The following is a 27,868-nucleotide window of genomic DNA, read 5'->3' on the forward strand; positions in this document are numbered from 1 at the left end:
CGCTGAGGACATTTAGGCATCTGCTTCCAATTTTTTATAATTGCAGGTAGAGCATGCAAGGTCAACTAGGGCAATTTGATTTTTATGGTCTAACCTGTTGCCACAGAAGAGGAATCCATGTTGTTTCCACCACAGCCGCTGTGCAGTGTGTACTGTTCACAGGAAACAGGACCTCGTCCCCACACACACACACACACACACACACACACACACACCCCGTTAGCCTGGAAGTTTGATTGCTTGTCCAAACAAACGGTGAGTGGACAACTGGAAAAACAACCTCATAAGGTTGGTTTTTTTTTTGTTCACAGAATTTTCCTATTTGTGTGACTCTAACAGCAAAACACCATTTTCTAACATTATTTACGGAGGCTGCAATTTCACAGTATTTTTTTTTACAAAGCCAATGGTTTTAAACTGGGTTATTCAAAAATATGTTTCACAGAACAATGAAAACTGACTCTTTATGACCACAAGTGCAAATCCACTACTGCTTCTCTTCATTTATGTATGCCAGTTTTTGACTGAAAAATAAGGGGAAATATAATACAAGAGCAAAAAGTGGACCCTTGGGTTTTCATGTCCAAGTTCTTACAAAGACATGAACATGTAGTCAGTGTTGCTGCAGACACAGGGATCAAGTTCAGCACAGCAGGAAAAGAATCATTATGCTCTCTAGGCTAGCTGAGTGGCCTCTCGTAGTCTCTCATGTTTTCCACCAATAAACACTTCAGCACGTTAACAAACCTTAACAAAACACCAACTGCTTACTGATATGCCCACCAATCCCATCAACACTCACACTAAAAATCAACTATGAGGAAAATACTGACAGGAAACAGCATACGGCTCGAGCGGAAGATTTGATTAATTCAATTTTATTTATATAGCGCCAAATAACAACAACAGTCGCCTCAAGGCGCTTTATATTGATTTGATTAGAACTCCTCCAGTGTCACAGTCTTACAATGCAGGTTTGCAATGGTTAAACAGTTCATGTTTTCATGTTCACTTCTTCTTGTTCTATTTATTACTTAAGTTACTGTGTCGTGTTGTACGTAGTGCCGACGTGGCACTACGTACAACAGTTTTCCAGTTTCATTGTACTATTGTACTACGTATGACTGTGCAATGACAATAAAGAGTTATCTTATCTTTAAACTTTTACTCCTCCTTTTATTTACAGAAAAAACCAACAAATAGATGAACCCCTGTGAGCAAGCATTTGGCAAAAGTAGGAAGGAAAAACTCAGTTTGAACAGGAAGAAACCTCCGGCAGAACCAGGCTCAGTGCCAGTACCCGGAAACGGCCCACAGCTTACGTATAAAACAGCTGTGCAGATGTGAAACCGGTGATGGTTTGAGCTCTACTTGAAAGTGAGCGTGTGTGACCGAGAGTGTGTGTGTGTGTGTGTGTGCGCACATTTGTAAATAGTTCACTGGTACATTCACTCTGGGTTCGGTTGCACTGTCTCCTCGCTTGGTGTTTTACAGAGTTAGTCCGTACATGTGGAAGATGTAACGGGCTGGAGAGATAGCCTCGATATGATAGCGAACATACGGTTACATTGTAACCTTGGTTCTCCGAGTGAGAAACTCTCTCTCTGCCTTCAGGCCACTCGGAGACCGAGCGAGTTCCGATCAAACCATCACCGGTTTCACATCTGTGCAGCTGTTTTATACGTAAGCTGCGGGCCGTGTCCAGTCTAGCTGGAGTGTCTTAAAGAAGTTTCCACACACCATGACCCAGCGGGGTCATACCCCGTACATGTGGAAGATGTAACGGACTCGAGAGATAGTCTCTCACTCAGAGAGGCTACAGTGTGACCGTACGATCTACTGATCTCTCTCTATTCTTCCCCAAAACTGCAAGCTTTAAACTTTTGTTAAAATGTAAAAAATGTCAAACTAACACTCACAAACTGCTGAGGAACAAGTAAATAAAAGAGCACATTTTTACACTAGTTTTTGCCAGATGAAACAAAGGTGACATAATATCAGTGAGACTTTCATGTCATTTCCTACCAGAAAACATCTTCCCACGACCACCCCTCCCTTTAATAAAAGTCTATAAACAAATTCAAAAGTGAAATTAAAAGAGAAACTGCAGTGTGAAGCTTCTCACTGACACACAATGAGATTCCAGTGTGGGGTGACCTTGTGAGAACACCGTCCTGTGTCTCAGTGCTGACTATAATTAGCTGCTCACAGCCAGACAAAGCATTAATACCCTGAACAAACACACAGCCTGCCAGCCATTGAGCCTCAGCTTCAAGACTCTTCATTCAAGCAGCTAAACCTGCGTTTTCATCAGCTATTCAGTTTGAGGCAGCGCTGACCGGCAGGAACTTTGCTTTTAGATCGTCTGTGTCAATTAGCATTTGTGGCAACGCATAATCCTCCTTCTGACAGAAGAAAAGCTCAGTCATTGTCACTTCAAAGACTCTAATATCTGAAATTCGTCTCTTCAAACTTTTGTTAAACAAACACCTGCAAGAAATGAGAGACCAGTCCCTTAATATCCTCACTAATCCATAAAGCTAAAGTTTCTTATCATGTACAATAAAACATCAGGAACAACAACAATATATCTGTGCAAAAATACTCAGCTAGCCAAACAAAGTAAATCAGTGTCTGAAAGCTTCAGCAGACTACAGCTGCAGCTCTGCTTTAAACACACATGGAAGGTTCTCGCTTCTGTAACCACCGACTGTTATTCACTCAGGTCTGAACTACATACAAGTATTTCTTACTTTTTACGATCTATGCTCAGCATGTTTTGATTATGACCTGAACAGTGCAAAAAACTCATAATATTAACGGTTAAAGAACAAACCTGGAACACACCATGTTCAAACAACATGTATGTGAATCGCTGTGGGACAGTAAGCTTTAATGTTTCAATGGGTCCAGTTCCAATTTCACTGCTCTGATGATCAGAAATAAACAGCGTAGGTTTCGCTAATTCAAAGAAAGCCTGGATGTGCTGAGCTTTGTTCGCAGCATACACGCCTCACATCTCACTACCATTTTGTAAACCTTCCCTTTCACTCTTGCTGCGATCCTTCTGACCACTTGTCTCCACCCTGTCACTCCTACATGTTCTCCACAGCCCTCACTTCTCTGCCACTCCTGACTTCCTGATGCAGTACTCAGTTACTCTCTTGGCACCATATTGCCAACAGTCTTGTTAAAAACTCCCTCTCCTAAACATCTCCATATCTCCACAAAACAGTGAGAGTGAGTCCAATCACAAGGGATACACCATGAGCCAGCAACCAGAAGGGAGAGGAGAAATGCCCGAGAAGATGAGCAGCCTGAAGCAAAAGAAAGGAGAGACTGAGGAACCTCACGCTGATAAAAGGCGGATGACACCTCCACAAAGTATTCCGGTAAGTACATGGGAGCAATAAGGACGACGTGAAGCTTTCTAGGACCAACTGAGAGCCAGACTTACCAATGTGAGGAGAACAGAGCAGATGTTTTTGCCCTGGTTGTGTCAAACACTATGCCATACCCTGGGACCAAAACCAACTACAAATGCAGGAAGCTAGATTTCCATGTGGTTTAGTTAGATCTTGAAAATGCCTACATGTGCGTTCCACAGCTGACTATGTTTGTGCTTAATTTCTTTTATATGCCTTCCTGCATCAAACAACTGGTTTGCCTATTTCAGTAACTCCTATGTGTCCTGTACAGACCAAGCGGTGGGTCGTTCAAACCTCTGACGCTGTGCAAAAATACTGCAACAGTACAGGATGGATGAGAAGGAAAAGAACCACATCCAAAAACAGTTAGTTATACCCGTTTACCTGAAGAAGTCAGACTCATGCTTAAAGACTGACCTGATCCAACTATACAACCAGCCAAGGCATAATTTAAAAGGGGTGCAAATGGAGAGCTGAGCAAGTATTTGTCCAAGCTATCAGCCAACTACAGCATTGGGAAATAGTCAGAACTGGGGCGGGAATCAACCCCAAGATGTGGTCAAAAGCTTTAAAGAAAGGAAAGAGGTGGTGGATACAGAAGTAACTCCCGCTGGTTCCTGGGTGAACCAGCGGGAGAAAAGAGCTGGTGAAAAGAAGATGGATAAACTGGGAAGCAAAACCATAACTTGATACCTTGGGCTGACAAAAGGCAAGATTGAGGGGAGGTTCAGACACAACACCCTGCCAAGCCCCAGAGATGACCTATACCTGAAGTACAGGGGCGCCTGTTAACCTCAGGTGACCACATGCTGTATGGCTGAGAGCGGACTTGCGGCCCTTTGCCGTATGTCTTCCTGTCAGTCTTCACTATCCTGATCTAATAAAGCCAGAAAAAGGCCCAAAAAAGGTACCTGAAGCACAGTGGAAGTGTTGGATACATGCTGGGAAATCCCGTCAACCACTGCTACAGGCCCTCTGAGTCACTGGGTCCAAGCACAAAAAAAGAAAAAGAAAAAAAAAGGATTTGGGTGAAGGGGCATGGAACAGGAGGTTATGGCTGCTGTTTAGAAGAAATCATCAGGAATTAAAGATCTCAGGGCTAGCTGCAGGTCGCAGCAGATGGCCCCGCCCCTCCCTGAGCCTGGTTCTGCCGGAGGTTTCTTCCTGTTAAAAGGGAGTTTTTCCTTCCCACTGTCGCCAAAGTGCTTGCTCATAGGGGGTCATATGATTGTGGGTTTTTTTTGTAGGGTCTACCTTACAATATAAAGCGCCCTGAAGAGACTGTTGTTGTGATTTGTCGCTGTATAAATCAAACTGTCGCTGCTGCACCACCCAAAGATGTCCTTGGATTAAAAAGGTGAAACATCTAGGAAGGGTGGCCCTCACCTGATGATGACTCACCTGATGGCCCACCTGGTAACAGCTGAGGTCTGAAAGGTAAACTTCCTTTGCAGTTTAGAATCACACAAACATACAGTTGTGATCAAAAGTTCACAGATGCTTGTGATAAATTGGGGTCAATCGATGAACTGTTCTTTTCCAGAGTGGACAGCATACACTGTGTGCAGTGTGAGTGTAAAGCACTCTGCTGGCAGCAAACAGTAATTGTGATTTCTTGCTACCAATTTACTTGATAAAACTTCCAGGTAAATTTTCAAGTATGACATCACCATAAATGATGGATATGAAAGTTCACTTTTTTAATGCCAGGCTCATTTTCTATCCTCCATTTATTCTACGTCCAGGAGCAAAACGTAGCTTACTGTGAAAAACAACATCTACAGCTGTGTTCATCGATGCAACAATTAAAAAACACATTGTGTGCTGCTCTAACACTTCACCTAAATATATTCAGAATTATGGTATTGATCCATTTTTAATATTATAACATAAATATGCATAAAGATTCTGAATAAAATTCACAGGTTAATGAAGATCAAACTATAAAGATGTGACTGAAGTGCTCAGGTCAGAAACCATCTATAAAAGCTTCTGACAGTCTGGACTGATGAAACTACGATTGTAGTTGTAGCCTAACAAAGGGAAGTAAAAGCTATGGAGAAGCTATGCTGACGGGATTTTCTCTTTATTTATAAAAGAACCAAATAAGAAGAAAACGTCTGTTTCATTTGAAAAAAGGCAGCGACACAGAGGAAGCCCAGATGTGCCATTTTGACCGGGATGAGTATTTTTACACATCTGTGTGCACAGGAAGCTTTTTGAAAGATTTGTGAAGCTGAACTTGTATAAATGATCACTTTTTGTTCAGGTTTAGATGCATTTCTAGAGCTGTTTTCATTGTAGTCAGATTGCTTTGTATGGACTGAAGCACACAGACTGATTTCTTATACAGTGCTTTTCTACTAAGAACCATATACAACTTAAAGCGCCTTGAGGCGACTTTTGTTGTGATTTGGCGCTATATAAATAAAATTGAATTGAATTGAATTGAACTCATTCACAGCCATTCATACAAGCAGTTTATTCTATGCTTTGTCTTACTGAAGAGTTTTCTATCTAACATGAATATACAACTATAGCAGGCAGGGATCAAACCAGCAGCTCTGTGATCAGTAGATGCTCTACCTGAGCTACGGCCTCTTGTGAGTCCTCAAAAATGACACACAGAAGTAACTGTTACTTTAAGCTTGTGTATCAATCCATACACATTTGTAACACGTCTCAACTCAAAGAAAAATGGTGTTTTTCCAGTGGCCAAGTCATGATCACAACAAAGAGACCCTAAAACGAGGAGCAACTGAAGGTGCTGTAATAAAGATCTATCAGAACATCTCCGAGCAGGAAATGCAGTATTTGGTGATGTAGTGGGTTCTACACTTCATTCATCTAATTATTGAAACAAATCCTTATATTTAAAATTTCTTACTTTTTCCAATGACCTCTGAGCCCCTCATAAAGATGTCTGTGATCCGTAAACATCTTCTTATTAAACTCAAGCTCAAAGTCTTCAATCACGTCGTGGTTGTTTGATATAAAATCCACTGTTGATGTAGAGTTTTTTGGTGGTTTTTTAACCTGAGCACACAGAAGAGTTCTGAACACAGAGCACCTCGGGACCAATGAGCCCACAGATGAAGACAATCCTGAACCTCTAAGGTTTAGTAAAGGGAGTTAAACGAGATGTCATCTGATGGCAAAGCAAAATTATCACCAGATGAACAGATGCAACAGACAAAATGACACGGCTGATGTGCCATTGAATAAGCAGAGACTGCTTTCTAATTGAGATCTACTTTAAAGTAACTGAAAGTTGAACAGCTTGAGGAACACAAAGTCCCCACCAGTCTGTGTTGAATTGGAGAAAGCCTGATCCATGGAGGCTCCAGACCAGTTTACCCATGTTTCTCTACAACTGTTTAAAACTGTCTGTTCTCCCCCCTCAAAAAGTGGTTTTCTGTTGAAATAATAAGGATCACGACTACTTAAAAAACATAAATGCTCGGAGAAATAGAACAGGCATTCCTTAATAATAACATTAATCAAGGCCACTCCAGAGAAACATCTGGAAACTCAAACATTAGCAGTGAAATCAAACTGCAGCAACACGTTTGGGGTTGTATGGCCTACTTATTCACCCTGCTTTAGTTTCTGCATAACCTTAATGACAACACTGTCTGTTCCAATCAGCTCAGCGCTGCTCTACGATCCATTTTTCAAACTTTATGACAGTTTTAATTGCTCCCACCTGCTGCCTCATCGACCCGCTCAACGGCCACTTTCACTCACATGTGTGGATGCAGACAAAGAAGTCTATTAGGTGCAACTTGCCTTTGCTCCAGTGAGGTCACTTGGGCATTAAATTAGTTCCAGCCCAGTTCCAGTACAAAACACTACATGCATTTGAAAACTTTGTCTTATCTTTTTTCTTTCCGTTGTTTGCTGTCAAATGTTCATAGAGAGGCACTTTGACCAGCTAGTGAGTGAACATCATGGAGAGACTGTGACATCCAGTGGTCTGTCCTCCATTATCCCTTTGCTTATTCAACATGCATGACATGCATATATGCATGTGCAAGGTTGGTGGTCTGGGCCTTCCATAAAGCTGTCTGCACTATAAGACGTATTTTTAGTGTATAACAGCTGATATTAAATGTCAGCACAGTTAGTGCCGTGTTGTTAGCCAGGGATTGATTCCTAATCTCAGTCAGGTCACAACAGAGCGAGTGAAAAGCTTTGACTTGTGTTCACAGGATCTTCAGCAGTAAGCCACAACACTGGAAGCACTGGCAACTCTAAACAAATAGCATGTTGCGTCCTGGTAATCATGCTGATATTACTATGATAGTATCACTCACCTAATCTTTGGTCCAAAAACAACACATGCCTCATTGCCATGTCAAAAACCCCCACATGTGTGCTGCAGAAACCAATGAGCCCAAGGTGTTATCTTGACCTCCAAAGTCCCCAGACTTCAGTTTGACTGAGCATACACAGGAATTGCAGGTACATCTGATCCACAGAGAATCCACCCACAATCTGGCACACCCCACAGCACACCAGCAAAGCTTCAGTGCCCATGTCTGCAGGCAACATCCAAACTGAGCTACACACACAACTAGCTGGTGGTTTTAATGTTAGCTGGATGGGTGTATTCTGTGCAAAACCACCATGACAGAAAAAACATGCACAGAGTTTAAAGCAGGGGTGGGCAATCTCAGTCCACGAGGGCTGGTGTCCCTGCAGGTTTTAGATCTCACCTTGGGTCAACACACCTGAATCACATGATTAGTTTGTTACCAGGTCTCTGGAGAACTTCAGGACATGTTGAGGAGCTAATTTAGCCATTTAAATCAGCTGTGTTGGTTCGAGGACACATCTAAAACCTGCAGGGACACCGGCCCTCGTGGACTGAGATTGCCCACCCCTGGTTTAAAGGAAGTACACTGTCTTAATTCTAAGCTTTCATGCATAAGCTTAAATTATTTAAATATAACCTCAGATGTAAAACACACAAGTCATTATTGACTTAAAAGTTCAGCCAAATGCAGAACCCGTGTATGAACCACCTGAAGCAGAAATAACTTGAAGTAATCATGTTCTGTACAACAACAGTCTTTCGTGGCTCAAGAGTTGGCAGTTTGTCTTGTAATCGGAAGGTTGCCGGTTCGAGCCCCGGCTCTGACAGTCTCGGTCGTTGTGTCCTTGGGCAAGACCCGTTGCCTACTGGTGGTGGTCAGAGGGCCTGGTGGCGCCAGTGTCCGGCAGCCTCGCCTCTATCAGTGCGCCCCAGGGTGGCTGTGGCTACAATGTAGCTTGCCATCACCAGTGTGTGAATGGGTGGATGACTGAATGTAGTGTAAAGCACTTTGGGGTCCATAGGGACTAAGTAAAGTGCTATACAAATACAGGCCATTTACCTTTTTTTTTTTTTTCTCCTCTTCCCCACATGACTGCCCCCCGCCGTCTTTATGCTGCTGGTTCAGTTAATTGAGGTTCACAGGCATTTGTAAATGAACTTAACCTCTAAGGCCCCAGCATTTCATCCAGGCTGAGGTCTGAACACTGACTGGGCCATTACAACACCTCGATTCTTTTCTGTTTCAGCCATTCAGCGGGAGATTTGCTGCCATCCTTGGTATTATTTTTCTGCTGCATGAACCAATTTTGGCCAGTCTTTCACTGTCAAACACATGGCCTTACATTAGACTCAAAACACTTTGGTATACAAACAGCTTCACGGCCAACCCAATAACTGCAAGGTGCCCAGGCCATCTGGCTGCAAAACAAGGTCAACCATCATCGTTCTATCACTGTGCTCACCACTGACACCATTGGTGTTTGTGCTGGTACGCTGTTTGGTTTCCACCAAATGTGCTACTGTGCGTTACGCTCAAACATCTCATATTTGGTCTCGTCCATCCAAAGGACATTGGTACAGAAGTATGGTCGTTCGTTCAGGTGCAACTTTGTGAGCCTAAGCTGTGGTGTTGTTCTTTTTACAGAGAAGAGGCTTTCAACCCGTTCAAACAAGCCCAACTTGTTAAATCTTTCTCTAATGGTACTATAATAAACTTTAATATGCTACCTGATACCTGTAGAGTCTGAGATGTTCTCTGAGTGTTTCATGGTCTGAGATTAGGGTGACATCGGTGGGATGTTTACAAAGATTGTTTGTAGATTGTTTACAAATGGCCTTATATCCCTTCCCAGAAGAGAGTTACTTTTTAAGATCATTGCTGGCCTTCTTCCTCCTTGTCAATGTGTTAACACACCTCGCTCGAGACCAGCAAACTGCCCAAACTCCTGCTCCTGCAAAATACACAGCAAAGAAGCGCTAGAAAATATATTTTTCCTAACAATAGCAGTGCTCAAACTGATGATAATCAATTAATGCATTTGATTAGCAATTAGCACATCTGATTTCTGGCTGCTACTTACCCTCTTAATGCCTATTAGGCTTGGACATGTAAAAAGAAGTTATTAGGTTTTCACACATTTTTTCTACATTTTGAGTAAATTTGTGTCAGATAAATGGTAAATGGCCTGTATTTATATAGCACTTTACTGGTCCCTAAGGACCCCAAAGCGCTTTACATATCCAGTCATCCACCCATTCACACACACATTCACACACTGGTGATGGTAAGCTACATTGTAGCCACAGCCACCCTGGGGCGCACTGACAGAGGCAAGGCTGCCGGACACTGGCGCCACCGGGCCCTCTGACCACCACCAGTAGGCAACGGGTGAAGTGTCTTGCCCAAGGACACAACGACCGAGACTGTCCAAGCTGGGGCTCGAACCGGCAACCTTCCGATTACAAGGCGAACGCCCAACTCTTGAGCCACGATTGCCCCTATCTATCCCAGCTGTCAGATAAACACTGACAGCTGGGATAGACTACAGCCCCAAGCATGAAAAAAAGACAATGAATAGACATAATAACAAATGCGTGATGTGTTGGTGTTCCTCTGATATTGTATTGACATAAATTTCATGACCTGCTAGGGACCAGAAGGTATTTTTATTATTTTTTGTGATTTAAAATGTAATCTAAAGGTTCTGTACTTTCTATGACTACTTGCTCCTGAAAATTTGGGTTTGCCATCAAGAATTCTAAGCGAGGTTGGAAGAAATACCCATTTTCTCTCAAATATGCAGATTTGTGCATCAACGTACCCTGAAATCTATTTACCAATTTAGCCAAAAAAGACAACCCTAACACTAACCACGGATTTCTCTGGGATTGATGTGTTTGTAAATCACTCCAGGCTCAGTAACAAGAAAAGATTTTCAAACCATGTTTGAATTTCCATGTACAGACCTGATCTCACTTTCCATATACGAGCTTGTATATGAATTTCCAGCAACCGCTGTGATAATATTTTTCTGCTTCATTTGCCTATTTATTAACATTTAATGAATGAAGGTGCCCCAACTAGCACTTCATTTACATTATCATGGCCAACATTGCCCAGCCCCAAAACAAGTCACCAGCTGGAGTTAACCAAGCAAATTAATAAGAACTACTAATTCTTGTAGTATGTTTTGTTTGGATTTATCCAAACAAGGAAATGAGCAACTTCTCACTCCTTAAACAACCCAACATGTTTTCATGGAAAACCTGTTAGTGGAAAAATGTTGAGCTGTTTCAGATGGGTCAAATTACTGGCCTGCATCAAGCAAAGAAAGAAACCGACTCTACTAAATACGAGTTAAGAAATGTCCAATGCAATAATACCTGGAAACACCTTGATACAGGACTCAAAGCTATGTGCCGAGAACTCAAGGGACAAAGACCGAACTGTTGTACTGCCGTACAAAAACTATCAGTAAGACTTATTGGAAACAAATTTCAGTTTGCTGGGGCGCATAACGACTGGGCCGTGGCAAAAACTCATGTGGTGTGATGAGTCTAGATTTAGCCTGTTCCACACTGATGGACATAACAGGGTAAAGAACAAGATCTTGGACAGCTGACCTGTAGGGCAGTGTTATGGTCACTGGCAGGATTTATCAGGCTCATCCTGTGAAAGGACATGTCAGGGAGCATGACACATTATAACACATGGACTGGCTGGACGTTGCCTCCATCAAGATGGATCTCTAGGATGTGCCGGAGAAGACTTTACACATAATGCAACTCCATAGTTTGTACTTTTAGGTCTCGAGTATTCTAAATAAGATCAGCTTGTTATTTCACCCATTTGAAGCCAAATGCAGTGAATGATACGGTGTAAAGCAGGGGTGGGCAACTCCAGGCCTCGAGGGCTGGTGTCCTGCAGGTTTTAGACGTGTCCTTGATCCAACACACCTGATTTAAAATGCCTAAATGACCTCCTCAAGTTCTCCAGAGGCCTGGTAATGAACTAATAATTTGATTCAGGTGTGTTGACCCAGGGTGAGATCTAAAACCTGCAGGACACTGGCCCTCGAGGCCTGGAGTTCCCCACCCCTGGTGTAAAGCTACAGCTTTGTCGGCCCATACTGCCGCAGTCTCATCTCAGAGCTACTTGGACATTTCCTTGTTAGAATAAACTCCTGCTGGCCCAAGTCCACATTTCAAACATTAAACAGATTCTTAGAAACATGTGTTACCCTTCTAATAGATCCATGGTAGAAGTGACAACTTCGGCAAACAGAACAGTGTGACCCAGCAGCTTGGTCTTCAGGTTCTTGCTGTAGGTCTCCATACTAAAGTGGGCCCAGCTCTGCGACTCTGCAGAATTAGTGACCAGGGCCACAGAGCCTTTAGGCAGCAAAAGAGCATCCTGAAGGTCTGAACCAGACGTCACGACAAGGGAGGCCTTGGACAACGTAAGGACACCGTTGTGTTCTACATGAGCCTGGAGCCATTTCAGGAATCTGGCCTTGGCCTCCTGTGTTGAATACAGAAGAGAGGACATCAGTTTGGTTTTATTTTACAGACTGTCAGTAGTTTAAACTGCACAAGCACAGTGGTATATCTTTTAAATTGTTCAGGTCCGTTTTAAGTTGAGAAGTGTGTTTAAGCGACAGAGTTGACTCTGATTCTAGGAAACAAATGCGGTTTTACAAAAGTCTGATTTTTTTTTGATTTTTTTTTACTACTGCTATGGAGCCAGCGTTTGTATGAATGACCATTCTATATTTATTTGGCTATATTATTTATGAAACGGTGTAAGAAAGACATCTAGATGGATGCTACCTTAGCTTTAAATGACAGTTTACAGATTGGTGACAAATTAAAGGATAAAACATAAAGTCTCCCTAATATTTAATTAAAAATCAAATCTTGAAGAACAAAACCACGGATAAAAATAGTATTTTTAATTTTAACCTGGTAAAAAATTGCCTTATAATATTATAATAAATTTACACTTGTGGAAAATAAGCCTCGAGGTGTTGACTGGCTTGACTGCGACCATTTGCCACATTCAAATACACTGAAGCTCTATTGAAAGAAAATACCAACAAGCCCAGAAAACTGGTAAAATAGTTCCACTGTGAAAAACCAGTAAACAATGTTATAGTGGACAGGTGTCCAATAAGTTTGCTACTTGTCTTCAATAAGAGGAGGGAAATTTTATTTTTGTGACTGAATTGAACATCCTTATAGGGAGGCATGTCCTGCAGCTACAGATGATTGTTTAGGAAACACAGAATAAATGAAAATGGCTGGTGCTGTATTGCTGGACTTTGGGATTTGAGTTGCTGGATTTGAAAAAAAAAAATCAAATGTTACGGTTTCATTTCAGTTGGATTGTTATGCATGAGGGATTATTTGAAAAAGCTGAAAAAATAAAGAGGACAATTTCAGATATGAATGGGGTACAGTGTTCCACGAAGAATTTACAATCAGTAAAGAATAGAAGAAGAAAGACAAGAGTGCACTTTTACAGGTTTTACAGTTTAACAGTGTGCCTATTGATGAAGTCCATGAGAACAAGTGAGTGTTAGACTGATCAGTACATTTTAATTAAATAGTTATTAAAAGGAGAAAATGTATTTTTATAGTTAAAACTCTTCACATCTAAATTTAGAATAATATATATACAAAGTTTTGTTGAAATGCCTTATTTAGGTTATTATTAGCCTGTCTCATCATAGTTTACTAGCACCAAAACTTTCACTAGTTTTTAATACCTACTGCGACCATTACCGACCATAACCAGCTGATCTACACTACGGCAGCAGTGATCAGTGAGATGCTTGGCTACAAGATTAACAGCCACAAGGAGCAGTTCCCTCCATGGAGAAGGAGACTAGAGGCCAAGCTCAAGAAAGCATGGAGGGAGGTTAGCCAACTATCAGAGCTGCAGAAAGGTGTAATGAAGAAGGTGCCTAAGAAGTACAGCAAAGACTCACAGCCTTGGCCAGCTGCTTGAAGAGGTACACCAGAGAGATAGAAGGCAGGAGAATAAACCAGCTGTTCTCCACAGAACCAGCCAAGGTGTACTCTCAGTAGCAGGAGAACAGCACCACCAAGGCTGGAGACGGACCAATACTGGAAAAGCATATGGGAGAAGGACGCAACCCATAATAGCAATGCTCAGTGGCTAGTGGATCTGAGGGCAGACCACAGCAACCTCCCTGAACAGGGTCCAGTAACCATCACAGTGGCAGATATCCAAGAAAGGGTCTCCAGTATGAAGAGCTAGACAGCACCAGGGCCCGACATGGTTCACGCCTAATGGCTGAAGAAGCTGACTGAACTTCACGAGCGTCTGGCAGCACAAATGAACAAGCTCCTAATGGATCAGCCACACCCAGAAGGGCACAAGTCACCATCAAGTGCAGATCTACTAAGGAGATGCTTTGTCCACACTACTGTTCTGCACAGGCCCAACCCCCTCAAGTGAGAACGTCAATCACCTCCCTCTACATGGATGACATCAAGCTGTATGCCACGAGTGAACGAGACACCACCGCTTGCCTAGTTTGGGGAGTCACTGCACCGAGTGCTCCGATTACCACGGGGACCACTGTTACCTTCACCCTCCACATCTTCTCGAGCTCTTCTCTCAGCCCTCTGTTCTTCCCTTCGTCCTGACGTTGCACTCATTCAGTATCGCTACATCTATCACTAAGGTCGTCTTCTTCTGCCCTGTCTGCAAGGAAAGCTTCAACCACCACCTGCAGAGCCAGAGAATGATGATCGAGACTAGTTCTGCTGGAGGTTCCTTCATGTTAAAAGGGAGTTTTTCCTTCCCACTGTTGCCAAGTGCCTGCTCATAGGGGTTCGGTCTGATGGTTGGGCTTTTCTCTTTATTACTGCAGGGTTTTTAAATCTACAATAAAAAGTGCCTTGAGGTGATAGTTGCTGTGCTTTATAAATGAATATAATCTCGTCTTGATATCATCCAGGAGAGTGATCAGGTCAGAAACTGCAGATGGTACAGAACAGAGCCATATGAATCCTTCAGGACAAGTAGAACAACACATAAATGTCTTAACTGGTTGACTAAAAAACACATTCATTTATTGTTTACTGACATTTTTAGAAATATTATTTTATATATTACAAAGATTGTAATTATTTTGTATAAAGATTTCAGTGTACACAGACATGAATATTCTAGCAGACAGGCTACAGGAGGCAGATTTTATTACCAACAGTAAAAACCAATAAAATGAACAGAACACCTTTATACAAAGCTAAGAATGAATGGACTGTTACCAATAGAGAACCCTGGAAAACTGGATTTAACTAAGACGATATTTATTTGCTCTGGCCTTGAGTAGAAACTATTAAAATGAACTTGATTTTATGTGCTGTTATCAAAGTTCAAAGACACACACACACACACACACACACACACACACTTATTAGGGGTGCAACAATACTCGTACCGATATTGAACCGTTCGATACAGTGCTTTCGGTTCGGTACACATATGTATCGAACAATACAAAACGTTTAATTTATTTTGTCAACTTTTCTTCTGACGATGCTGTCTGTGTTGAGCGCTCAGTGGATCTGCGTTCGACTACTCTGCCTAGGCTGCACTGTCGAGTGCAGATCCACTGAGCGCAGCACAAGCTAGCAAGACAGAAGCTAAGCTCGTTGCAACATGGCAATTGAGCCTCCCCCACCCTCATTCAGATCTGGCATTTGGAACTATCTTGGTTTTCATGTGAAGCATGACCCTGATGGTAAGCGCGTCATGGACAAAAGTAAAACAGTATGTCAGATGTGCCACGCAATGCTCAATTGGTGGGAACTAGTGCGTTCGCGCAGTTAGCTTGTTAACGTGTTGACACCGTCCAGCCCCATGCACGGGGCGATCGGCGGTAACTCGTTAACGGAGATTTGCCGTGTTATGGCGTTAATGTCATTTTAACGAGATTAACGCTGACAGCACTAGTGGGAACACAACGAATATGACTGCACATTTATGCCGACATCATCCTAGTGCAAAGACAAGTGGAAGCAGACAAAAACAACAAGCACGCATGCTACAAACTTTGCCCGCGTCATTTAGACAGCCGTTAGCACATGATTCTCCTTATGGGGACCTGATATGTTTAATATGCTGCTGAGAATATACCCCAGAAGAAGCGTATAGTATAGCTTTTATTTTGGAAAGAGCCATTTCTCTGTAATAAACTCTCTTTTCCAAAGATGAGTGATTTCTCAATCAGATAGATTTATTTTTTTAATTATTTTGTTGTTTCAGCAACATTAAATGTAAAAACTGTACTTTTGAGTTAAAATATATATTTATAATTTTAATAAATGACAAATTAAAAAGGCATGAACATTTTTTTGTATCAAAACAATATCGAACCGTGACACCAAAGTATCGAACCGAACCGAGAATTTTGTGTATCATTGCACCCCTAATAGATACATTCATACATACAGATACACTCATACATACATACACATACACATACATCCATCCATCTCAACTTATCGTGTGGTGGTGGTTTGTTGGCCTGGTGTACAGCTTGTAATTTTTTTAGTGCAGCTTATTTTTATAACCTCTGTTCTTTGGACAGAGTGTTCAAGTTTGGTTAAAGCCCACCCAGTCCATATGATCCTGCACCAACTGTTAACTGTTCTCAGATAGTTTAAAAAAAAAAAAAAAAAGCTTTGTAAAGTATAAGCAGAGTTCAGGGACACCCACTGAGGAGTAAACCCAGCTCATCACCACGTTGAAAGTGGTAGTGCCACTTAGCTTTATTTTTATCATACCAGTGATTTAATGTGAGTAGTTGATCATGTATGAGATATGGATAAGGGAGAGAAAATGACTTTGCCCATTTAAGGCAAAATGAATGGTGTACTGCATACCAAACACATGGACTGATAAATGGTAAATAGACTGATTCTTATAGAGCCCTTTTCTACTCTCCCGGAGTACTCAAAGCGCTCTATACAACATGCCACATTCACCCAATCACACCCATTCTCACAAGCACTTTCTGTAATCCGAGTGCTTTCTGACGATTCTCACACACATTCACACTCCGATGCATCAGAGAGCAACTCAGGGTTAGCATCTTGCCCCAGGATACTTGACATGCAGACTAGAGGAGCCAGGGATCGAACCACCAACCTTCCGATCGGTAGGTGACCTGCTCTACCTCCTGAGCTACAGCCAATACAGACACTGCATTTGACATCAGCAAATTAGATTTCTTTTTCAATGTGACACTCAGCCATAGAGCTGCTGTGAAGAAGGGCTCCTGCTACTGAGCAATGTGGACCTTCAACGCCCCCTAGGGGTTAAAAATAAATAAGCTCCCAGCGCCAAATCCACTCCCCCCACACGGCATGAATATTTCCAGTTTTTCCAGGATGACTGTACAGCACACAGTGACAGTGTCTGACAGCACTCAGAAGAATGGGAAAGTTCAGTTATTCAGATGTTTCACCTTTTTTTGTCCTGGACGAAGAGCCAAAGTGTCCTCCTCACTATGAGCCAAGAGACCAATCAAATTAAATGAACTAAGGAGATTATATTTACATTAAAAAAAATGAAATTACTTGTGAGTAAATATCTCAGGAGCTGTGAGTTAGACATCATTCACACAACACTGTTTGTTTTATCAGGGCTGCAGCAGATTAGCACTATGTGGTAACGCTGCGCTCTCCAACCTGAATCCTGCACTGGTTTCTGACTGTTTGGAGGGCAGAGCCTAAAAGAAGCAGGGTCCTAATGTAATTGGTCACTTTGCTGGACAGTTCAGATTACTGCAGTAAACCAAGTTACACCCTTGTAACAGTGCTGTCAATGATTCAGTTACAATCAGCTGAATCTCACCGGCACTCAGAGGGATTAAGCCATTGGATACAGGCTAAACACTGAGAAACATTTCTATATAAAAAGTAGAAATGTGATATACAAGAACCAGTCCATTTACAGTCTGGTAAATGTGCCATTACTGCAGAGTCTGCACCAATCCATGGCACGCTCCATCATCCTATGAAGATTCCAGAACCACAGGATACTTGAAGTTCCTTACTTTGGGCAGCACTGAACAGTTTGACACGTATGGCCTAGAATCAGAGACAACCACAGGTGGAGTCCAACAGCATCCCAAGGATGTGGACACAGCTGTCACTATTTAAGGACCTGATGGCACTTAACAATGGACCCAGAGTTCAACTGTGCACCCTATATGTGCCCACAATTCCATATTCAAACCATAAAAGGAGCATGTTAGGTGAACTTTCAAAGGTCATGTCACCATGTTGGATGGTGAATGGTTGAAAGAGGCTGCAGCAGACGCCAGCACAAATCAGCTTCATCTGTTAGACGAGGTTCCTTCTGCGTCAAAGACATTTTCTAATTATTCAGCACTAACAAGTTTGTAGCCTTCGGTGCTTTCAAACTCTGTGTTTCCATCGTTGGGTTGTGAACAGTGGTGTCATTGTGTGACCTAGCCCTCTTCTACAAGCCCAGGAAAACAACTATTCATGAAGTTAGATGGGTGTCTTCATTCTCTACATCTAAATCATAGATGATCCGTGTTAGCCTGTTGCTGCTGTAATATTGCCAAACGGAATAAACGCTGTGTCAAACATGTAATGGACAATCTTGGTAGATTTAAAATGTTCTGGCAATCCCGCCCTGCTGGCAGCACCATCCTTCCACAGAAGTCTACCAGACAAGAGTTACCTTCTACTATTGTTCCCTAACACAAGTTCAGATTAAACAAAGGCATCTTATTTGCCTTTTTCCCCACGTTGTTATGATGTCATAGTTTTGCAGTGTGGTAGGTCAGTTACAATGTTGATCCTGGATCTACACTAGTATAATGTGGGAACTACATCAACGTGGAGAAAGGAGAGGGAAGTCGGAGTACCAGGAGAGAACCATGCGAACCTGGTCCCTGATCCAGGGAGAACGTACAAATGTGCCAATCCGGCATTCAAACTCGGGAATCTCCTGCTGCGAGCTGACAGCAACAGCTGTGCCAAAAATTAAACATGCCAAGCAAACCTCTCCACATGTAGGATACATGTACAGTCACAGTGAGTGTTTAAAAGAAAATGATTTGATCACAGAGTCTGGCCTCAGGGCCATTTACCCGGGGTGTGTGTTCTGTTTTATATACGTTGTTCTAAACAGCACTGAAGCAGAAAGAGCAAACTGACCATTCATTTTAGTACGTTTTGTCTTGTTTATTAACTTTTAGAGTTTGGGTTTGGTTCAGTTTTCACACAGGGTTTAGGTAGCACTTCTTTGGAATAGCTTGTTTTGTTGGTTATTCTGGCCATGGTTCACCCCGGAGTTCAAGCTGGTGCAGCAATAAAGCTCACCTTAACTTTGAATTGGCTACTGGGTTTGTGGCTTTGGGGACCGGGGTGGGGATACCTGTGCTTGAGCTTTATGTTGCTCTATGGATGAAACAAAGGACACCTTTACCATGTTATTAAAAAACTATGATTAACTAGAAAATGCATTTTCTGAAGAAACTGCAGTGTGGATGCTGATAGCTGAATGTTTTGAGCTGAAATGAAATATCTGCTGAATGTTAAGTTAAAAATGTTGAATGAGATGAAAAATTCAGAATTTTTCACCTGAAAACTAAAGTTCAGAAATGTTGAAAGCTGACGTTCACACAGAATGAGAAGTTGGAAAGTAGGTGAACATGTTTAAAATGTAAATTAGAAAAAGCTGAGTAATATCAAAAGAAAATTTAGAGTCAGAAAATATCTGAATAAAAAATTGAAACCTCATTTTATTTTAATCACTGAATGACTGAAATTTGGGAAAATCCACTACAGACAGCTAAATGCTGTAAGTTTTAATCATTCAGTCAGAAACGATGATTCTAAAAGTCATGAACTGACGCCAAATGCCCAGATCTGAATCACCTGTGTGCAGAAGACAAATCCACCAGTGAACAATAAGCTTGAATTTAACAGGCCAATCAGAATAGCCTATTTAGTTGGCCTGCACTAACTACTGGCATACTGTTATTCTGTGGGAAAACCCTGTCAAATCTGCCTTGGTGCACCTGTTGAGAAACTGCATCTAAATCAAGGACCCTAACTCCCATCAAAACAGCTTTTGAACTGTGAGGATCCCAAGGAATTGTTCTACACAGAAGTGTCTCTTTTATCCTTGGGGTGTCAAAAATATGGTCACATGAGTGATTTAAAAAGTGGGTTCTTTCCTGCTGTTGAGATAAACTCCTGACTGAAAATATAATGTATTTCTATGGGTCAGTTAGAAGGTTATCCTTCTACTTGGATCCACACAGTTTATAAAGTTTACATCTCTGAGCTTTGAAAGACACACTGTTGGAAAGAGAACAACGATGGCTACGTTTTGAGGGTAAAATAATGGCTGTAGAGCAAACACTGTGCACACAGCAGCAGTTGAAACATACGTTTTTAAGGTTAATCTTGGCAGTGACAGACAGAGCTCATTAAGCAGGCAGGTGTGAGCCTGGCTGCTATAGCGACTCCAGTCTGTGGCACCACACACACACACACACGTGCGCGCACACACACACACACACACACACACACACACACACACACACATACAGACAGCAGCCCTCTCTTCTGCTGCTTTAAATAAACAGAAAAGTGATTGTGAAACAAATGCTTCCCAAGAAAAAACCTACAAGTCGTATTGACAAAATTCTTTTACCGTGAGCGGCAGCAATGTCTAGTCTACCGAATTCTGAGTTTTCATGCCTGTGGAGTTTATTATATGGACGTGATGACAGTGTAAAGACAGCCTGTACTTCTGATTTTCAGACGAATTTTGGGATCAATTTTAACATTGGACTCTATGGAAGAGTTGGAGGGAGGAGGATGTGCATTGGTGACATTTAGGAACGAACCATAATACCTAGTACAATAATAACACTGGATGAAAGAGGACAGCGATGGCTACATTTTGAGGGTAAAATCATACCTGTAGAGCGAACATTGTGGACACAGCAGCAGTTTAAAGAGAAGATTTTAAGATTAATTTTTTCCCTCCTCCCACTCTAGCAGTTAGGGTTGTCTCACTCTAAACGCCAACATTCCGTCCCATACACACCCATTATAAACTCTGAAACAGCTGAAAAAAAAGGATGAAACTTAAACTGGAGCTGAAGAAAAAGTATACTAGATATTGAAAAGATAAATACAAGTTGAATAGTTGAATGTCTTGTCTTCGTTTTAAAGTTTGAATGGTGGCTCTAGGTTAACGTATGTGGAAGTAGTTAGAGTTGAAACAAGAGTAAGTTGAATGAGCATTTGAAGATTCTCCCATTGAAATACATTATAAATTTTTGTTGAATAAAGTTGAATAATTTAAAGAACATAGAAGTTAAAAATGCGAAAAATACAAGCACACGTCCAAAAGAAGAAGAATCTAACGGTGGTTGAATGGTTTTTCTAAGTTAAACTGTGTTGAAGGAGATAGATGCCGAAAAACGTATGGAATATGAAAAGTAGAAGAACAATACTGTGGATGCTTAATAAGCATCCACACTAATTATAATGAGCATTAATACAATTTAATCAAAGTGATAGAAAACGTGATGTAACTTGATTCTGTTGCAGTTTTCAACAAAGGCTCAGTCCCCAAAATTATGTGGGCTAGCTCCCTTACCCAACAAGCTATGAGGTCTCAAAAATGCCAGAGAAAGAAGAGAGAGTAACTTTATCCTAACCCTGTAACTCACAGTAACTATAGTACTTCATATTTAAAATGTAGCATATTTAATGAAGCAAAGCTACTGTACTTACTAACACAGTGTTTTAAGGGGATCAGGTGGGAGGCACTCACCGAACCTTTTTCACATGGAGAGATGAGTCAATAGGACATGAAGCTGTTCTTAGTCTTGAACACAAGAACGCTGAGCATCTTACCTGAGAGATAGCGAGCAGGTGTACCGCACTTGGACTTGGAGTCTGACTTGGTTCACATTTGAGGCCTAGAGAGGTGAGGATTTCTGTCAAGACTTCATACCGCGAGGCATTGTTGACCTTCAGTTCATCAAAAGTATCCAATGGCAAATTCTGAGAGTTGGGAGCAATTTCAAAGTGGACCTGCAGATATACACGTTTAAGTATAGCACTAAAAACATCAGAGGATGCATGAAACATTAATGTGGCAGCAAAAACGAGTATCATTTATTTTATACTGCGAATATTTGCACCTAATAAATCTGCTTGTAATGTAGACATCACACGACACCGGGCTTCATTTACTAGCCCAACAGTTAGCAGCACCACATACCCACTGTCAGCACCTGGATTCATTCAGAATGCATAAATAATACTAATACTAATAACAACAACAACAACAACAACAACAACATCATTATTTCTAGACCCGACTGCAAAACAAGGACAGGACAGTTCCTGGATTATAGAAGATTCAGGCTGCTGTGGCAGTTAATTTACTGCTAGCTACACCATTAATAAAGGAAGCGTGTGTTATAGGGAGACTGCTGGATCAGCGGATCTTCTCTTAGATCTGCTGCTATAGGCTCAGACTGCTAGAAACATCCCATGATGCATTTATCCTTCACCTGAAGGCATTTTTGCCTCTATTGGACAGTGCAGCACTGAAGATGGAAACTCAGGAGAAAGAGCAAACATCAGAGTTGAATCCAGGCTGCTGCACTCCTGTCGTAGGGCGTACCCACTGAGCCACTCACACTCCTCTCATGTCAGTCACTGAGACCTCATACATCTGAACCTCATTCTTCCCGTTAAGAGATTTTCCAACTGCCGCCAAGTCCTTGGACGTGGGATCGCCTGAATGTTGGGCTTTTCTCTCTAACATCACATGGTCTTTATGTGTGAGGCAACTGTTGCTTTGATCTGACACTACAGAAATACAACAGCGTGCAGGTTTACTGTCCCACATATGCTAGCACTACTGCGTGCCTCAAAAAAAGCATGCTATTTATTGTCCGCAAGGAAGACGTTTACATGGGTTTACCTGACAAAGGACAGCTTCTCCACCGTCCCTTCCGTGGGTCAGTCGTACAATAACCATATCCTTATGGGGGACATCCCCTTTCAGCTCCCCCCACAGTTCAACTTCTCCTCCCCCCCGAGGATCCCTGATGTAGACTTTCCCACTCGCCAGTATACTCAGATTCAGCTCTGTGCTGTCTTCCCTGGTGAAATTCAGCTTGTTGACCTGCATGTACTGGCTCTGCCTGACTTCCAGGCAGAGTCCTGCAGGGCACAGAGAAGAGGCTAGCCCGAGGACCTTGCCCCCCTGGCTCAGGTAGGTGAGAAAGCGGGTCTGAAGCTGGGGACTTAGGGTTTCCTCTTCTGCCAGTACCAGGAGTCTTGTGTTTTCCAGCCAGGGATCATTCAGTGCCTGCTCTGGCTGGAGCAGATAGATGATGTTACTTTCCATGTTTATACATTCTGATAAAAGCTGGCGAACTGTCTGAAAACGCTCCTGACAGCCCCCCGTGTAGACGAGAACATTTGGGGGTTTGCCACCGCTTTGACCAAAAACCCCTTGGGAATGATTTTCATCGAGATGCTCATTTCCAACCGAGTTATCATCCGGGAGGTCTGGAATATTCTCAGCGGAGGCATATTTGACAGAGAGTATGGTGCTGTTCTCCAGTTCCAGACATTCATGGCAGCTGGACAGATGCAGGTGGTGTCCGTGGCCCTCCATGTGGTGATGATTCCCCAGGGAGTGTTCCTCCAAGTCACCGAGAGATCCCAAAACCTGGGAGCTGCGGAGTGGCTCTGACCCTCGCCGGTCCTCTAACCTCCTCTTTACCTCTGGGATGAGAAGGAAGCTGCCTCTACGACACTGCAGATGATGGTGGCGAGCTATAGGCTCTTCAGTGCTACAGGGAAGCAGTGACGACTGTGCCCGTAGGCTCTGTGGACACTGCTGGTCCAGCAGCGCACTCAGAGTGGATTCTTGCAGGAGGACAGCTGTGGAAATACAACCACACCACAAAAATATCAGAACCATCTACTGATCTGTCTTTGTATTCAAACTTCAAACAACTGTTTCTGTCAACCACTAAACTAGTGAACAGTAAAACAGTAACAATGTAAGCTCTTTGGTACACTTCTTGTATCCAGCAGCTTCGGAGAACAAACAGCTCAGACCTGCTGAAACCTTTCATTTCAGCTATGCTACACCACAGAGGTATAAAACGGGGGTGGGGAGGTCCTGGTCTCGAGGGCCGGTGTCCTGCAGGTTTTAGATGTGTCCTTGATCCAACACAGCTGATTTAAATGGCTTCAAGTTCACCAGAGTCCTGGTAATGAACTAATCATGTGGTTCAGGTGTGATGACCCAGGGTGAGGTCTGAAACCTGCAGGACACTGGCCCTCAAGGCCTGGAGTTGGACACCCCAGGTATAAAGGCTTAACCCTATACACAAATACAGCAGGGAAAGGAAGCATTGAACACCGATGAACTCTGAGCTTTAGTTTTGATTATAGATTTTCAGTCAGATTCAGGTCAGCTGATTGGCTGGGCCTTTCTAGCAGCTTTGTTGGTTTCAGGGAAAGAAAATAGAGAGTTTCCGGGGCTTGTTTTTGGCTTTCATGTTTGGGATCATTGTCTGGCTGAAACATTCACCCTCGCTTCATCTTCATCATCCGCGATACGTAGCACATTTTGACCTCTAAACATGCTGTGTATCATGGCGTCCAGAGGGCTCAGTAACCACTGTCATCAGTATGTTTTGCTTTACAAGGTCTTGAGAGAACTCACTGGTTTACCCATAATGAGACGTTTCTTTTGTGCCACCTTGGTGATGAGGTGAAAGGTCATCAGTCAGGTCTGATATTAATTTTCACTAAGTGGCAGGATTGCTCTCTAACTACTAATAGAGCTGGTGTCGTGACTTTCCAGGCCTCTCTTTCGTCATGTGTTCAATACTTTTTACCTGTGTCGCTTATCATGAATAAACATAACTTGTGTACGGTCTGATTTCTCTGTGGATTCGATGGGTTGCTCCCCGATTAGAGCAGGGCGATATGGCCAAAAATATTTATCACGATATAGATTTGAAAATTTGCAAAGATGATATAACTGACGATATGATTTCTGTGAGACAAAATACAACCCCACAACTTTACTAGCGCAAAAAAAAACCAAAAAAAAAAACCATCATTTATTTTCACTTAAACAAGCAGCTGTTTTTTATGTGCATTAAAGCTATATAAAAATTTAAGAGTGCAAATGCAAATTCCTTGCTGAAAGTTTAACCAAAAGGCATTTCCAGTAGAAATGGTTATGCTCAGGATATGTCAGCCCATGTATAATATCCACTTAAGTTAAAAAGAGGTGCTTTGCAACATTAAAGTGCAGTGTGCCAAATAAAAAAAGTCAAATACGTATTTTTCGGACCATAAGGTGCACGGGATTATAAGGCACATTAAGCGAAACAAAGCAGTCAGATAAATCAAACTTTATTCAACACATTCTTCTTGCTTCCTCCACTTCTGTACCATTGATTCATTAACCTCCTAGGACCTGCCGTCCACATATGTGGACATCACATATTGCGTTATTTAGACCAAAATACTAAATTTTGCTCTACATGGGCCTGATATCCACTTACGAGGACATTATACTGCTACTGTCCTATCAAAATTTTAAATGAATATCCTCATTTGTGGCTCCCATTTTTCTTAAAAACAAAAGATAAAAAAAAAAAAAAAAAAAAAAAAAAATCTGGAAATTCTTTGTTTTTACATTCATTGGGCCCCAATATGCCCAAATATCCAAGAGAAATTAAAAATGCATGTCGTGGAAGAGTTCGGGTCTTAGGAGGTTAATGCTGTTATTCTATCACAGCTGCTCTATTCCCATGTTGTTGCAATATATTAATGACTAACCTGGTATTGTGGATGGATTATCTCAGTTGTTCTCCTGACTGAAGTTTGGTCCGTTTACAGCATCCTGCCATGCGATTGCATTTGTCTCTAACCATCAGGAACCTTCACGTTAACTTTTATCGAGTGGAAAAAAGTTAGCGTTCATCCTCCAGCTTCACTGTGTTTATGTTATGCTAACATAGCTGTGTTGCTAGCGATCGCGTAGCACATCATTATATACCAGCTAGCCCAACTTCAGTAACCCTACAAACGTCACTGCTGTTTAGTTTCCTGTCTTCATTTATGTTGGAGGTGATAGCAGAGCTGTACGTTTGAATGTTTCAGAAATCTCTCAGTCAGAACATGCTATATCATGCTTAGGTAACTAGCGAAACTAGCGAGCTAACTTCCGCTAACTTCCTGCTAACTTCTAACTCCGTTAAATGTAATAAATTCTGTTTTCATGGATGCCAGGATGTTAAACCTCATAGTTACACCTGGTAAAGCAGCAATGCTGATCGTTTTATTAAAGATGAAAGAATTTAGATAGGGCAACAAGCATCACTGAGAGTTAAAACCTATCATATATGTATGTGCTCTTAATCTGAAAGGTATAAATATGGAAGTGTGTGTTCAATAAATGATGGCGCAAAGGAAGGCGTGTGCCTCTGATGTAAAACTCTAACAACGTGTATGTGGTTTATTCCTCCATGAGATGTGCGAGTTACCACGGTATTTCTGCCCTAGTAAATGGAACATGCAACAGGTTATGGGCCCAGAAGGGATGTGGGAAGCCGGTGGAACCATCTGTGCTTCGACGGAGACGAGAGAAACTACGAATTGTGGGAAACAAAGTTCCTGGGATACCTGCGGCTACTTGGGCTAAAGGCCGCCATTTTGGACGAGCCCAGCGAGTCGGAGGAAGGAGACAAGGACTTGGATGAAAAAAATGAAGTAGCTTATGCAGAGCTAATCCAAGTATTGGATGATAGAAGTCTTTCACTCGTGATGAGAGATGCCAGGGATGACGGACGGAAAGCGTTGAAAATTCTGAGAGAGCACTACGCCGGTAAGGGGAAACCATGTGTGATTAGCCTGTACACGGAGCTAACGTCGCTACAGAAAACGCCCAGTGAGAGCGTCACAGACTATATGATAAGGGCTGAGACTGCCATTACAGCTCTGAGGAATGCAGAAGAGACATTAAGTGATGGACTGCTTATTGCAATGGTGTTAAAAGGGTTGCCTGAATCTTTCAAGCCGTTTTCCATACACGTAACCCACAGTGACAAAGCAATGACATTCAGTGAATTTAAAGCTAAATTAAGAAGCTACGAGAGCACCGAAAAGGCCACATGTTCTGAAGATAATGTGATGAAGGCAAATAACTGGAAGAAAGAGAAGCAGTGGTGCGGTTACTGCAAAAGCTCAACGCATAAGGACAGCAACTGTCGCAGACAAAAGAAGATTACTGCTAAACACGTAACTGATGCAGAAGAAGCATTAGAGCTAGTGCACACCGACTTAGCTGGACCGATAGAACCAGAAGCTAAAGACGGGTTCAGGTACACGTTAGCATTTACTGATGATTACTCAGGCACAATGTTTGTGTACTTTTTAAAGGCTAAAAGTGACACCGTAAAAGCAACTGAAAGATTTTTGGCAGACGTCGCCCCCTATGGGCAAGTAAAGAGAATCAGATCAGACAATGGAACTGAATTTACATCTAGAGAGTTTCAGGCATTGTTAAATAAAAACACGATAAAGCATGAGACATCAGCGCCGTATTCACCTCATCAGAATGGGACTGCCGAGAGACAATGGCGAACACTTTTTGAAATGGCACGGTGTATGTTGATTGAAAGTAACCTGCCAAAGAGATTATGGACTTATGCTGTTATGACTGCCGTAGTAATTCGTAATAGGTGTTACAACAGACGCACAAAGCAAACCCCTTATTACATGCTGACAGGAAAGAAGCCAGACATGTCGAGGATGGGGATTTTTGGATCAGTTTGCTACGGTTACGGACACAACAAAAAAAAGTTAGATGCGAGATGCGACGAAGGAGTTTTTGTGGGTTACGATAAAAACAGTCCGTCGTATCTAATCTACTACCCTAAAACAGGACGAGTTCTTAGACATAGGTTGGTCAAGTTCCCCACTAAAAGTGTAGTTGAGCACCAAACCCAGACTATTCAGGATGATGACG

The 27,868-nt window shown here is 42.2% G+C and overlaps 1 protein-coding gene across 3 annotated transcripts in view; it reads right to left on the minus strand.

Moving 5' to 3' along the window:
- Nucleotides 1-27,868, minus strand: part of hlcs (holocarboxylase synthetase (biotin-(proprionyl-CoA-carboxylase (ATP-hydrolysing)) ligase)) — a 51,309-nt gene that overhangs the window by 14,854 nt on the left and 8,587 nt on the right. For all 3 annotated transcript variants that reach the window (XM_005462981.3, XM_025910719.1, XM_005462980.3), the window contains exons 4-6: nt 22,784-23,754; nt 21,703-21,882; nt 11,988-12,268 (exon numbers count right to left, since the gene is read on the minus strand). In XM_005462981.3, the coding sequence (XP_005463038.1) occupies nt 11,988-12,268; nt 21,703-21,882; nt 22,784-23,754 (1,432 nt within the window). The remainder of the gene's footprint in view (nt 1-11,987; nt 12,269-21,702; nt 21,883-22,783; nt 23,755-27,868) is intronic.

This window comes from Oreochromis niloticus, linkage group LG10, assembly GCF_001858045.2.
Source record: "Oreochromis niloticus isolate F11D_XX linkage group LG10, O_niloticus_UMD_NMBU, whole genome shotgun sequence".
NCBI lineage: Eukaryota > Metazoa > Chordata > Actinopteri > Cichliformes > Cichlidae > Oreochromis > Oreochromis niloticus.